We start from the raw sequence: 14,765 nt of genomic DNA, 5'->3' as shown, positions 1-14,765 counted from the left end.
TTACATCTGATTTCGATGAAATTTTCAGCATTCTGCTTGTTTGATTTTGCTCTATTCATTCAAAACAACACTTTTCTATGTGGACTTGACCTTTAATAGAAAGTCACAAATTCCTGATGAAGAATGAAGTTACGACAAACAGCAAATTGAAGATTTGTTCCTATTACATCACCTTTTACAATACTTGATCAAATTTCGATTTGGGGATTTGCATGCAAATATTCTCATCCCTTTACATGATGCATTAAAATATGAAAAATGATAATTGATGTCTATGGCAGGCACGTGTCTCATTTTACATGTAATTCCCTGGTGTTAGCAAAAGACACAAAATACGCATGCTCTCGTAGCGGTCCCAGAATTATTTTGAAGGCGGTGGTTACTCACAAATGAAGGAAAATTATTTTTGTCTCCCGAAAAACTTGACCCTCTCCCCCACAAAAGGGTCATGAGCCAAAAATAAAGGGCATTTAGTCTCCCGAAAAAGGGGTTAATATTCGTGCTGTCTCTCTTATTTTTATTCTTCCATCATAGTCAATTAATTACCAAGTTTGAATCCCCTGAGAGAATAGAAATTGAGCAATCAGTGGCCTTCATTCAAGTCAAACTCAAAGTTAACAAAACTTAAGTTTTTATCCTTCTCACCTTGTCAATAATGAGCTAAACGTTTTTTTTTTTTTTTTTAACAGTTAGAGACGCTTCTACTTGTTGATCTAATCATATAAAGCAGTAAATGATTGGTCGAAAAAGAATAAATGGGAAAAGACAATGAAAATTATTATCAGAATACCGATTTAAGATCACAATACAAGCTATTATCTGGCTGAGTTACAAGAAAAGTTAAGAGAAAAGTGAAAACAATTTTCAGAAAATCACCGCTGCGCCGTATATAGGTCGGGCGCCGTCTACGTTGACTACATTATAATTCTTGTCGAATTCTCACGGCAAACGTAGCACTATTTTTTTTTCTTTTTAAATTTATTAGCTTATAGGTTCATCCCAAGATAATTATGATAAAGGGGGTATTTCCTCATTGTCATTCTATCTCTCTCTTGTGCAACATGTGCCCATATTCTTGTTAATCTCATTCTTCTCTGCCATACTTTCAGCTTCTTTATTCTCTCTTTCCGTGGAGATAGTGTTTACTTTATCTCCCTTTTTTTTTCCATTTCTTCATTAAATTACTTTGAGCAAAACATGCATTACCTCTCTTTTTCACCTTACTCTTTGCCTTACTCCCTCACTTACATATCATACTCAATTTTTTTTCTCTTAACCTCTCTCGCTTTATCCTTTCTCTTAAGTTCTTTATCCCTCCCTCTCTCTCTCTTTCCTTTCTTCTTCTCTCCCCTATCTTTCTGTATTTTTCTTCCTTCTCTCCTCCTTTGACACTTTCCCCATCCCTCTCCCTCTTTCTAGCTCTTTCACTAATTTTGTGCAATACATTTTTCTTTTACTATAAATATCCTTCTTCAACCATTGGCAGAATAAATATTATCTGTATTAAAATTAGAGAAACAGTAAATGAAGTATGCCATAATATCATCAGACATTGATGGAAGACTTATTTTCTTTGTTTTGTAAAGGACCAGAGACAATACAGTGAGTTTATACCATTATTTTTGTCAAAATACAAAAACTATGAAAGAAAATTTGTAATCAGTAAAATTTATTTGCTCATAAATATACTAAACGTAATAAAATAAACATTACACTGTAACTATGAAATGACGATTGCGATTTCTAACTCATTACCAACAATTGACAAACAGGAATCAAATACCATCACCCCAAAAAAAAGGGAACACAGGGGTATTGTATTGCTTTCTGTTCACATAAAAGTAATATAAATTTGATTGCAACTGCTCTTCATTCAAAACACCAATTTTAAGTATAATATATTGCCTCTAATGAATGCAGAAATAAAATATCAGAATTATAGATAAGCTTCACCAAAACGGAGACAACCAACTGTGAGATAGATCCTTGACTGTACACCTTTTTTTAAACAAGTGGAATGCCTCTGGCCGTCTCACCTGCATCACGCGATTCAATATAGCAGCAGTGCTGATTTTGAAAACTACTATAACTCGCACAAGATGTTCAGTGATACTTGGTTACTCTTATTTCCATGTTTTATGAACTAGACCAATACACTTATAGAGATATGATGGCAATTCAACAAATACCCCCAACGTGGCCAAAGTTCTTTGACCTTACATGACCTTTGACCTTGATCATGTGACCTGAAACTCGCACAGGATGTTCAGTGATACTTGATTACTATTATGTCCAAGTTTTATGAACTAGACCAACACACTTTCAAATTTATGGCTGTAATTCAACAAATACCCCAATTTGGCCAAAGTTCATTGACCCTAAATGACCTTTGACCTTGATCATGTGACCTGAAACTTGCACAGGATGTTCAGTAATACTTGATTACTATTATGTCCAAGTTTCATGAATCAGATCCATAAACTTTCAAAGTTATGATGGTAATTCAACAGATACCCCCAATTCGGCCAAAGTTCATTGACCCTAAATGACCTTTGACCTTGGTCATGTGATGTGAAACTCATGCAGGATGTTCAGTGATACTTGATTAACCTTATGTATAAGTTTCATGAACTAGGTCCATATATTTTCTAAGTTATGATGACATTTCAAAAACTTAACCTTAGGTTAAGATTTTGATGTTGATTCCCCCAACATGGTCTAAGTTCATTGACCCTAAATGACCTTTGACCTTGGTCATGTGACATGAAACTCAGGCAGGATGTTCAGTAATACTTGATTAACCTTATGGCCAAGTTTCATGAACTAGGTCCATATACTTTCTAAGTTATGCTGTCATTTCAAAAACTTAACCTCAGGTTAAGATTTGGTGTTGACGCCGCCGCCGCCGCCGCCGTCGCCGTCGCCACCGCCGCCGCCGCCGCCGTCGCCGCCGCCGTCGGAAAAGCGGCGCCTATAGTCTCACTCTGCTATGCAGGTGAGACAAAAAACCTCGGGGGGGGGGGTTAAATGATATTGTCATGTTTTCAAGATACATTTGATAAGAATCCTCAAAAGACCAGAATCTAAAAATTTGGGAGCATTATTGAAGGATTTACAGCCAATTTATGATTTTATGCATCAATTAACATAATAAATCAAAATAATTTGGGCAAAATCCAATGTAAGAGATTATGAGTGACGTGCGTGCCAATTTTCGAGCGCAATCACGAGATTAAACGACCAAGATCTTGGAAGGCCCATAATGCTCCCCCCCCCCCCCCCCCCGGTATGCAAATTAAAAATAGCTTGAGCTATACAGTGCGTTTCAAAATTGTTACAAAATGCTTGAATGTATCTGTTTCATTTCAATTGACTAAAAGTGCAAGGGAAATGTATGAGAAATGTTTTGCAGGGTAAGTTTGATTTCTCCTTTTCCCTTGACACAGCGTGGAAACAAGCATTTCTGCGCAAACAGATTTCTGCGAGCTTTACAAAAATGGACAATGCTCACTCAAGTGTAACATTCTGTCAAAACTTTTACTTTCATTGGATAGATGAGACCCAAACCCAAGATTATATGTGAAAAAATTACCCACATATTGTATTTTTTAATTCCCAGGGCTTTTTCAAAGTGTAAACTTTTTTTTGATATGCACTGTATAGGGTTAAATATCCATCTAAAAGTATAAACTCCCCATGTCATTCAAAAGTGAGTCTTGCACATACACAATGCACTTACTTGAGAGCTTTCATATCTAGGGCTCTTAACACAAAGCTTAGAAATTGATCATACAATTGACTTATATGCTTGATTGCACACAATGATCAATGTAATCAGTCATAAAAAATCAGCCCTATAGTCAAACACTAAGTTTTGTGTAACAAGGAACCTAGTCTACAAATGTAGACCCACATCTGCAGTGTGTGTACCACAGCTGATTCAAGGAGTCTACATAGCAGACTAGGTCTACTGTGGCTGGCTTGCTTCGCTTGCCCTTTCAGGCTGGTTCGCAAACCAGCAGCAGCGCGCTTCGCGTGCTGAGATCCCACCTCATTAGCCATTCAGAGTCTGCATAGCAGACTACATTTACACAGTATCAACCTCCATCAAAGCAATTATCAGTTACACTTGTATACAAGTAATGTAGTATCCACCTTCACATTCCCAAGAAAGAAAGACATAACAAATACAAATAATAAACCAAAACAATGACAAAACATTTTGCTCGACTGATAAGAAATAGCAACATTCCCAAATGTTATAACCTTACTACATGCCCAGTATATTGAGAGAAATTTGTTACAGATAACAGTTTCTCTGAATTCCCCAACCCCGCCACCAGTAGAAATTGGGCAATATGCCTGTCTTTAACTGTATGGACACATTAATAATTTGAAAGGTTTTAATACAGCCCGTATTCTGAAGTCTTGTTCGACTCATTTTAGTCCTTGATCAGGTCTGATAAAGGTATGGAAAGCCAAATATGTTTAAAAAAAGTGAATATTTCATGTTTCTTATGTTTACTGCCTCATTTCCCCATGCTTCAATTGTGAAGAAAACAATTTCTTTTCTCTTTTTAATTCCTAAGGATTTGAGCGCCAAACAAGCTGATAAATTGAGTGACTAATGTTATAGATTTGTGTCATATCCATTCAACCATAATTAATTAACCCACAGAATTACCAGATGACATTAAAATTGATCGGGAATTCGGAATATGGGCTGAAATGTTTTCCCTTTACGCATTGCTCTTTCCATTTTCACTTTGTCTTTGCAGATTTCTTGGATTTCTTTGATTTGGCTGAAGGCATGCCGTCGGAGCCCAGCTTGCCACCAGCCCTGCTCTTTGCTGACATCCTGGGTGGTTCTTTGGTCCTTGGGGGTGGGCCTAGGTGCTCTGGGCGTGGCAGGGCGGTCTTCTCAAGGTAGAATGAGAGGTCCTCCAGCCTACCTTCGACCTTCGTCTGGAGAAGCTTCTCGGTCTGTGAGGTGTGATGCTGGATCGCATCATTAATCAACTCAGAAACTTGCTGTGAATTGGGATGGAGAGTGAGAGAGAGAGAGAGAGAGACTATGTATGGTGACATTGGTACATCAGTGCAAACTCATATACAAGTAACTTTGCCAAGGTCGTATCTTTTGAGACCAGAGAAAATGTTTGACGAAGGAGAGACTCGAACTAGAATAGGTATAATCCTGGTCTAAATAATTGCTTACACTTGGGAGAATAATATGGAACGAGATCTTCAGCAAGTTCAACTTTACTTTGCAAAGGTAGACGTAGATGTCTATGCAATAAAATTAACATCCTATCTGAGGGATTGGGTGTTTTTTATTGTGACATTGCCTGCATCTATGAAACAGGGATAGGCACGTCAACATGGTCTTCAGTCATCAATCTAAGGCAGACTCGAACCCATGATCTTTGGTTCGATAGGCAGATGCTTTACTGACCAAGCCTATTCCCTTCCTGTTGTTAATGTTGTGGCTGAAACTCTCTAATACCCTAATAGTATGTAGCAATGTATTCTCTTTATTTTTTAGTTTGGGCACTATTATTTCATATCCAAAGCTGAGTTTCCAACTTACCTGTCTGTCCAGGACTGTGTCTTTGGTGTCCTTGAAGGGTTGTTTCTCATCAATGTCATTGAGAATAGTTTCTTCTTCTAGCTTGATCTGATTCAGTCTTGACTTCTCTTCCTTCTCTATTTCACTCATCTTTCTTTCATATTCCCAGATATTCAGTGGTTTGGCCTCCTGAATACAAGAAAACATCCCAGTGGCATATTGATCTTCAGTTTTCAGCATTTCACTACACATTTTCAGCACAAATCTCAATATTTATAAGTATGAAGATTGAAATATGTATGTATTCATGGTGAATAGAGATATCGTTTATTAAAGTCAAGGGGGGGGGGGTGACACAATAGACCCCCTTCCCCGCACGACAGATTTGCTGCTTGAATCTGCATGCCACGTGTTGTTAGTAATCTATGATCTTTGTTTGTTTATTTGTTATGAAAATAACAATATTAGAGAAAATTACAACACCATCAGGACATTATCATAATATATGGGTACACTACATTAATTTAATTTTAAGTTAACTGATTCCTTTAATACATAATGAACTGCATTTGCTGTGTTCAAATTATGTGCATAGAATGAGATTATCCTGATCATCTCTATGCCAATATCTTTTCAAGAGCACACTGTATGAATTCAATCATTCTATAAAACTGTCGGTGTCAGAGTACTTCATAGGACAAGGTACAACTGAAAACACATTTTCAAGAGTGACGTTCAATGACACTACAAATTTTTCTTACATCAAGAGGATATGTTTCGGGTGGAGGCAGAACATCTAGATGTTGCTTGACAGTCATTGGTTCCCTCTCTGTGGTGAATACAATCTGGTAGAGTTGATAGTGAGCCATGTAGGTTTCAAACAAGTGACTGGTAAAGAGTCTAAGATTGCTCTCACTTATTGCATTATCATTCAGGTACCTCTGTGAGATTTCCCTGTAGATCTTGATTGCTGCCGAGAGTGGTTGACCTGAGTGTATAAAAGAAAGAATTTGTAAGATTGTGACATCATTGGCTTAGGTATAATATGCAAATGTAAACTTCAAAATGTTTTGTTCTCATTTCTCCTTTCTTTTATTTTTCTTACATGCTGATTTGCTTACTATTATAATTTTTCTAAATAATCATTCGGCCATAACAATAAGTAAACATTTGACAAAATGAATACAGATAAACTTTAAAAAGTATGGTACAGAAAGGCTGTAAAGTTTCATCCTTCTATTACATTGATTCCACTAAACATGTTAGAATGTGAAGTCCCATGTGATTTCAGAGATGAACAAGCATTCTCGGAAGTGTTTTCTGACAAGTTTTTTTTACTTTGATTGGCCAAGCACTGTTCATATCAATGTTAATTGTCATATAGAAATGTCTAACAAACCCTTTCATGAAACCCTCCCGAAGCAATAAAAACTGTCTCAAATCCATTTGGAAATAGTGATTATAAAATCTAAGAATAAGCGTATGTTACAAGATGTTGGATCAGAAAGATCAGAAGTTGTCTTTATTTTGTTGTTTAGTCAAATAAACTGCAACCCCTCCCCTCCCCCCAAAAAAAACATAAATGGCATTGCAATCAGATGTTCAGCAAAATCATATCAGGTGAGTGTTATGTGTCATATTTTTAAAAGCCAGCCATCTGATTTTGAAGTGTGACCCTTTTCAGTGGGCCTTTTCACTATTTCAGCAAAACATAATTGATAATTATTATTTTCATTTTCCCAACAAACCGTATTCAGATAAATCAGGGGAGTATTTCATGAAAGGACTTGTCACATGTTTATTTAACAAGTTCTGTTTTATTACAAAGTATCCATAATAACAGTGCTTCTTAGCCAATCAAAATCTAGGAAAGTTGTCAGATCTGACGACTTGTCAGACAAAAAGGAATTAGGTTGATAAAATTTTCCCAGGTCATATGACAAGAAATGAACCTACCATATAAAATATTGGAAAAATGACATATATTCATCACTCTACACTCGACGGGTATTCCCCTTTAACCAGTGGCTGTAAGCTTTTCAGACAATAATAATTACCAATTGTTCGTTTCTGAAACTCTGATGCAACCTGTAAAAGGGCTGGTATTTGTGACCATGGGACACCCTTCTGAGCTCCAAACATGAGACTCTCATAAAGAAAATCAAGAAGAATTGATTCTCTCATCTGAGCATCTTCATCAAAATCAGCCATTGTCCAGCCAAGGAACTCTCCAAGTCGCAACCTTCCATCTATTTTCTGTGCATTGTGAATGAAAAATTATTCAAATTTAATCATGTTAGTCTAATAGTGGAATTTTCCAGGCACTTGCCGATACAACAACCTTGAATTACTAAGGATTAGATCTAATATTAGTTGCCACAACAGTCAAGACATCTTTCAACATTGCAAATAATTTTTTGAACCATTTTGGTCAGGCAGTAACAGGTGAGTGGCGCGGCAGTAAAAAATTTGCTAAAGGCGAACTAATTCATTTGCACGTTGGACCTCCTTACTTTTTTTGTTAGACCCAAAGTTAACTTAGGTCTAGGCCCTGGCCCTAGGGTGTCTGAAGCCACACCGAAAAGTGTCAGCATAAAACGGGCTGATTTTGGGGGAAAGATGATGAAATATTTTGGGCAAATTCAGCCTGCAAGATAAATATGATTTGAATTAATTTTCAACTTATTACAATTATTTAAGATGTATGGAAAGAGAAAAATTAAGGGGCTTCCTTTGATGCTGTAAAAAAAGTTTATAGGGTCATTAGAAATGAGGATTAAGAGATAAATTGCAAACCCTAACTAGGCCTATTATGTGTATTCAGAATTTGAGATTGCCATTTCCCCAGGCGCTTACAATGGGAAAATTTAATTTCTGTTGGGCACAATTTTTTTTTACTTTGTCACAATTTTACACTGTGATAATGTGATGTGATTTTCAAATAAAAAAAAAATCATAGGTCAGAAAGAGTGTCAAATTTATCATCTGACACTCAGTGGACAAGTTTTTGCCTTGGGTATCAAGAATAATTTTTTAACAGCTCTCAGAAGCTACACGTACAAATTTGGAATTTTGAAATTTTGACAGACACATTTCTGTCATCCTAAAATTTGTTACTCTTCAACTCCACAAAGCTCATTCAAATTTTTTTTTTTAATAAGCAAACTAAAAAACAAATCCAGAAAGCACATTCAATATTTTTTAAAATAAGAAAATTTATTTTCTCCAGACAGACACAGCTAAAAGAGAAGCGGTTTCCACTTGTTCACTGCTACCCAGGCGCGTAGCCAGGGGGGGCGGTGGGGGTGGTCGCCCCCCAAAAACACCCCCCCCCCCAAAAAAAAAAAAAAAAAAATGAAAAGCGAAAAGCGAAGGGAGGAAAGGAAACAAAGGTATCTCTGTGGGGTATTCTTTTTATTCTCTATTTTTTTTTCTCAAAGAGAAACTCCTTCACTCTTGCTGTAAATTTATATGAATTTTGCTTGCGCACTGTGCGCGGTTAAATGACAATATTGCAGTTCTCCTTTGTTTCCATCGCCCTTTCTCTTACCCTGCCATTTTTCCACCTCAGCTATATGTGTTTCTTGCCGGTTAAAGTTCAAATGTATACATTAGGGCATGGAATTAGAGTAAGGTTAGGCCGAAGTTTATTTTCTCAATTTTCTCAAATTGATCGCGCAACTTCTGGTCGGGTCGGCTCCGGGCGGGTAAAATCTTTATGTCAATTTCTGCTGTCACCTCCATATAGGCAACTTAAACAATCATAATTTGGGGGCAAACAGGTTCCTAATTTAAAAAGAGAAAGGTATAAAATTTGTGTCGTATTAAATTTTAAAAAGTACAATTTTTTTAATCAAATTCTATTAAACTTCATGTCGTTTCCCTGCACATTCACCTTCTGTCCTGTTTTGCGCCCTCAGTATTCACAGGAGCGTTCAAAAACTTGAGTTTTACGCATATTTTTGTGCAGGCCCTCTATTGGTGGAAATTAAAATTTCAAGAAAATTGTAATTTTTCAATCTCTATTTTTAATTTAGAAAATATAATTAAAAGACTCCAGTTGTATTAACGTTAGAAATTGACAGTGTAAAAAATATTAGGCATATGGTATGTCCCACAAAACAAGAGACAATAAGCCAAACAGGGAGGCAGCGTAGCTCAGTCGGTTAGAGCTTATGTTTCGGATAAGATCGTAGATCTCAACGTGAGGGGTTTGAGTTCTGCTCATGCCGAAACGCGTCTAACAAAAAATCTGATGCTATAGGCACAGAGTTGTGTGTTAGCGTGCCTCACCACTGTATTCAGTGTAGGTGTGAATGCAGTTGGAAAACACTCCGTCCATCGGAAAGGACGCAAATGTTGGTCCCGTGTATAGGAGTCACAACCTAAGCACGTTAAAACCAATACACTATTTGTCAAAGAGTAGGGTGTTCACCCGATGTATTGCACCTGCCGGTCCCGGCAAAATTCAGGTCAAGTCAATCTTGACGTTCATATTCCATAATAATCAATATAATGATTGTGGGCATTAACGGAAAGACAAGACAACATTGCCAAACTTATTTCACCACACAGGTCTAGGGAATTAAAATCGGAACAGAGAGCAGAAAAGTAAAAAAATAAGGAATAAATCATTGGTAACCTATATTTTTGATATTTTCTGGGAATATGTATAGTATCAAAAGAAAGATAGTCTAACAAAAATAGTGGGGCTTCTTTCAGATAATACTATTGGGATTTTGGTCTAGAATAAAAAAAAAAAATCTAGGCCTATGCACTGGTTCACTGCTACCATCCTGCCTGTGGAGAATCTACAGGTAGGACTATGGTATGCCAATGCTGTATTTAGCACACACTTTAAAAAATCATTAAAATATCACTTTCGTGACCAAAATTATTACTTTCCATACAGTTGCAATTCAATTTTCATTAGTATCTTAGAATAATTTTTGTATTGACCAGAGCGCTCAAAAACTTGAATTTTGGGCATATTTACTATTGGTGGAAAGTAATATGGCAAGAAAATTTTCATTTTTCAAGCTCTGAATCAAATTTACTTAAGAGCCAAGTTATATAATGAAAAGCTGTAACAGAAAATGACAGTGTAAAAAATTAAGCATTTGTCCAAAAGAAAAAGAGAAAATAATCCAAACATTGTCAACTTTATTTTGCCACACACAGAGATGTAACTGAGAACAAGGTTATATCATATACCTTGTTCATTGAATGAGTGGGCCTACGGTACTTATCTAGAGATAAAACCTGGTCTTGGTACTTGGTATGATGTTCCTCCGAAATACTCCAAGAAGAGTTTTAACTGGAGGTGTGCCGGAGAGTGTGGTCTAGTTTTTGTAAATTATTGGGTCTTTAGTAAGGGCATTTTTGAAAGTTGTCGTTGATGGCTGGTCTACAAGACTACAGTTTCTGGTAGAACTAGAAGGCCATTCCACTGGTTGATAGTTCGGATGAATAAGGAATTGGCAAATGAGTCTGAGTTTGTGTACTGCTGTTGGAATTGTCAAGTGTGTCCTCTTCTGCCTGTTGATGGCTTGATGAAGTTTTCATGATCTATGTCCAGTTGGCCATTCAGGATTTTGTAGAGGCAAGGCGATGACACTTCCTTCTTTCATGAGTGGTGCCCACTCTAAGTCCTTGAATGGCACTGATGCTAGTGAGTAGTGTCACGTCCATACGTGTTAGAGACAAATCTAGCCGCTCTGTTTTGGACTCTCTCTATTCTTCTTTGTGTAGGGGTCCCATGATGCCACAGCGTACTCAAGGTGGGGTCTAACGAGGGAAATGTATAGCTTGTTTTATATGGAGGGGGCAAAATGCCAATTGGTACTGGTAGAAATTTCTCTTCAGTTCAGCACCCTTGTCCTGAAGTTGAAGGCTTGATTCCTTGAAGTTGATGTTGCTTAGTATGTTGTTACACATGCAGGCTCGCACAGCTGAGTAACACACTACCGTCTATGAATGGGGATGATAGTAAAATGCCAGAAATTGTTAAATAAATCCCCAGGGCCAGGGTCCAGAAACGACGGTTCCTGTCTATGCAAGAGCGTCCGCACACGTCAGGCAGCCCGAACACAGAGGGTCAGGGCTGCGGCAATACAAAATGATGAACGAGTGGGACTAACTCTCACACAAACCTGAAGGTATTTTTATGAAATTTATAACAACCTGCAAAGTATTTGAATTGAAATCAAATTTGTTGTAATGAATTATACGTGCTATTCAATTATAAACCTTTTAAAGAATCTTACCCCTAAATTTGCAACGCATTTAGCGTTTTCCACGGTGATAGTCTCTGCCATTTCGCTTCTGTTGCTATGCAACTTTACGGTCGTGCGTGCGCTTCGCATTCGCAGCATGCATATATATCATAGACTAATAAATACGTATAGACTGAAAGGTAGCACCCGCGGAAAAGCCTCGTTTAAATAACATTTGCATATAACGTACAGATACTCCATAGAAGCTCCATGGTGATAAGCGTATTTTGTACCACTTTCGGCCACACCTCCTGGGAGACATTTGAACCGAATCCTAAGCCCCCATTTGCATATTGCTAATGAATCATTTATTTTTTCTTTGCGTACTCGCAAGATACTGTGATTTGATTGGACATTACCTCATGAATAATGTATTTTTCTTTTGAAATTCGTACGTCATAATTTGACCCCTATCGTCACTTCGGCTTAAGGACCTTCCACAGTTATGTTTGTGCGCATTATGATCTGCGCACAGTTTACACTCTGCGCGCTGACGTCACATTGGATGAACAGGTGATTAATTAGCTGCGGGTATGAGCTGATTTTTCTCATCTTCTGCACTTTAACTGCAGATCCGATGCGTTATTTCATGAAGCTAAAAAAATGAATTATTCAATGGACCATTCAAAAAAAATATTCTCTACAATTTCATTATACTTTACTCTGCAGTGCTGCTAAAAATCACGAATATTACCCCGAGTTTGAATAAATGGTAGAGTGGTTTTGATTTTTTCTTCACATAGATACTAAGCATTCGGCACATTTTTGGTGTTTTAAAAAGCACATTTTGCTCTAATAAAAATGATGATAGTTTAAAAACAAGCACATGAACCCCTATTTTTTAATGTTTGTACCTCTTAGGTATACCTTCCTTTACAACTCTGCAAATTTTGGTGAAAATGACATGGATTTTGAATAAAGTGCAGCATTTATTGAACGTTTGTGGTTTGTTGCTGAAAATATACATTTTTAGATTGGGATTTCGTTATCTTTTACGCCATTTTTAAGAACTGACAGTGCTGTTAAACTTAAAATTGCAAACAAATAGCACTATAAATAGATTCTCCATTCTAACGATACAATTATTAACTCTCTTGCGAAATTTGATGACTTTTTCATGTATTTTGACTGAGTAATAGAGGTTTAAACTCATTGTAGTAATCTTGGGCGGTCTAAAAATGCTAAATTCTTTTGAAATCGCAATTCTTAAGAACATCAATGTGGGCGAACTTTGAAGCTCTATAGTAAAAAATCAAGCACATGGACCTATGTTAATTTTTGCATATTTAGAATATTAAGGTTTTAAAGTATCTATGTGCAAATTTTGGTGAAAATGACATGGATTTCACTTTAACTGTGGAACGTCCTTAATCAAGGGCTGAAAGGTGACGTCACCCGCACAGAAGAAGGTTATTTCCTTGAAAGATTTTTGGTGAGTACTGTCAGATTAACGCTGAATTTTAATTCATTTACAAAAATAAATCAAAAGATCTGATGTTATATGGGATCTTTAGATGTCTGGGTATAACGTGAATTAATTTTTGTTTATAAAAAGTGAACAATTAGGAAGCAAACGACTTGCGAAAACTCAAAACTATTTCCATCGTCGTGAGCTAAAAATGGTGGCTATAAAGCCTATATTACATGATGTAAATCTCCATCTGCTACCATTTGAGACCTCGTATATTCAATTCACGCCAGACTTTCGGGCGAGAGTTTCTCTGAAATTTCGATTCCTACCGAAGATCTCAGCAGGCATGAAAAGAACTAGAATCTAGATAACGTTTAGGCTAGACATATTGAGTTTTAGAAAGACATTCACTCCATTAACCCGTTCCCTTTGAATTCACATATCAAGACAATAGGACCGTAGCCTCTGAGTCTAGTAGATCTAGAGTCTAGTCCTCGATCATTTTGTAAAAAAAGATGTTTTTCCCAAACTTATTTCTACTAAAGTACTAGGCCTAATAATAGTTAATACGGTACTACTAGTACTACTAGTACATTTAGTACTAGGCTCACTAGTTCTTATGTTTCCTTTTAGTTTTATTTTTTTAAACTTGAAAGTCGCGCCTTGATCTAGATCTAGACCAAGTCTAAGTTAATCTAACTTAGAGTTAGACGTAGGGCCTACCCCGGGGTCTGAACGTCGCCACTTCGGACAGCCTCGGACTCGGCAACATAGATCTAACTGTTACTGTTAGAGGGGAGTAGAGATCTAGTCTAAGTTGGGCCTAATTCATCGGTAGATCTGATTACAGGTCTTGGCTAAAGCTAAAAGAAAACATTTCTACCTCCCAGTCTATCTAGCTTAGGTCTAACTTAATAATTGTTATAGACCTAGACTAGACTTGGATCTAGGCCTACAACAAAGTCAAAGCGACCTGTAGAATCTATATAGGCTCAGTATTATTTCAGTCAGGGTCTTAAGTTAAGGCCAAAGGGTTTATTTAATTTTGGAGGTTAGCTTTTGTTTGGCCTAACGTGCAGATTTTCCATCTGAGCACTTGTCATCAGAGCAAATGTCATGAATCTATTTTAAAAACACTGGGTCAAGACAGCTTTAGTCTAGGCTAAGACTTGTATGATTCAATAACATTGAAAGTTCGCAGAATAGTAGGTTTAACAAATATGAAATTTAGATCTACTTTTGATGTAGATCTAGATCTACTTACATTTAGTTCCAGATCTATGTACGTCAGAGTCTATGACTAGATCTAGATATATACGCTATACTAGTCCAAGTGTTATGTTTTTTTTTACAATTAATAGCTTGTATTGCTAACATTTCTGTCTGTGTGTATTGTTTTAATCAACAGACATAGAACATGATGCTGCTTCACATCCTCTTTTAAAGACTCAAGAATTACAAGACCAAATTAAGCTGCAGGACCCTCCTGATTCAAAAAGGTAAAAAAAAA

General features: G+C 36.8%; 1 protein-coding gene across 1 annotated transcript; it reads right to left on the bottom strand.

The window, feature by feature from the left end:
- Positions 1-1,652: 1,652 nt before the first annotated feature.
- LOC129280486 (uncharacterized protein C8orf74 homolog) lies at positions 1,653-12,127 on the bottom strand. The gene is made up of 5 exons (XM_064112066.1): positions 11,836-12,127; positions 7,627-7,825; positions 6,331-6,557; positions 5,591-5,758; positions 1,653-5,031 (listed from the first exon to the last, which is right to left on the bottom strand). Exons 1-5 carry the CDS (start codon positions 11,941-11,943, stop codon positions 4,762-4,764), a joined length of 972 nt encoding a protein of 323 aa, XP_063968136.1. The 5' UTR covers positions 11,944-12,127; the 3' UTR covers positions 1,653-4,761.
- Positions 12,128-14,765: the final 2,638 nt, after the last annotated feature.

This window comes from Lytechinus pictus, chromosome 17, assembly GCF_037042905.1.
Source record: "Lytechinus pictus isolate F3 Inbred chromosome 17, Lp3.0, whole genome shotgun sequence".
In the NCBI taxonomy this organism is placed as follows: Eukaryota; Metazoa; Echinodermata; class Echinoidea; order Temnopleuroida; family Toxopneustidae; genus Lytechinus; species Lytechinus pictus.
Note: the sequence above shows the minus strand (reverse complement) of the source record. Positions and strands in the feature narration are given on the sequence as shown.

Bases quoted from the DNA above. Each gene is read 5' to 3' on its own strand.
- LOC129280486 (XM_064112066.1), bottom strand. From the start codon at position 11,943: ATGCTGCGAATGCGAAGCGCACGCACGACCGTAAAGTTGCATAGCAAC. The intron at 6,558-7,626 runs GTAATTATTATT...TTATACACTCAG, and splicing joins GTTTCAGAAACGAACAATTG to GTCAACCACTCTCGGCAGCA. The intron at 5,759-6,330 runs GTAAGAAAAATT...TCTTGTATTCAG, and splicing joins CCGAAACATATCCTCTTGAT to GAGGCCAAACCACTGAATAT.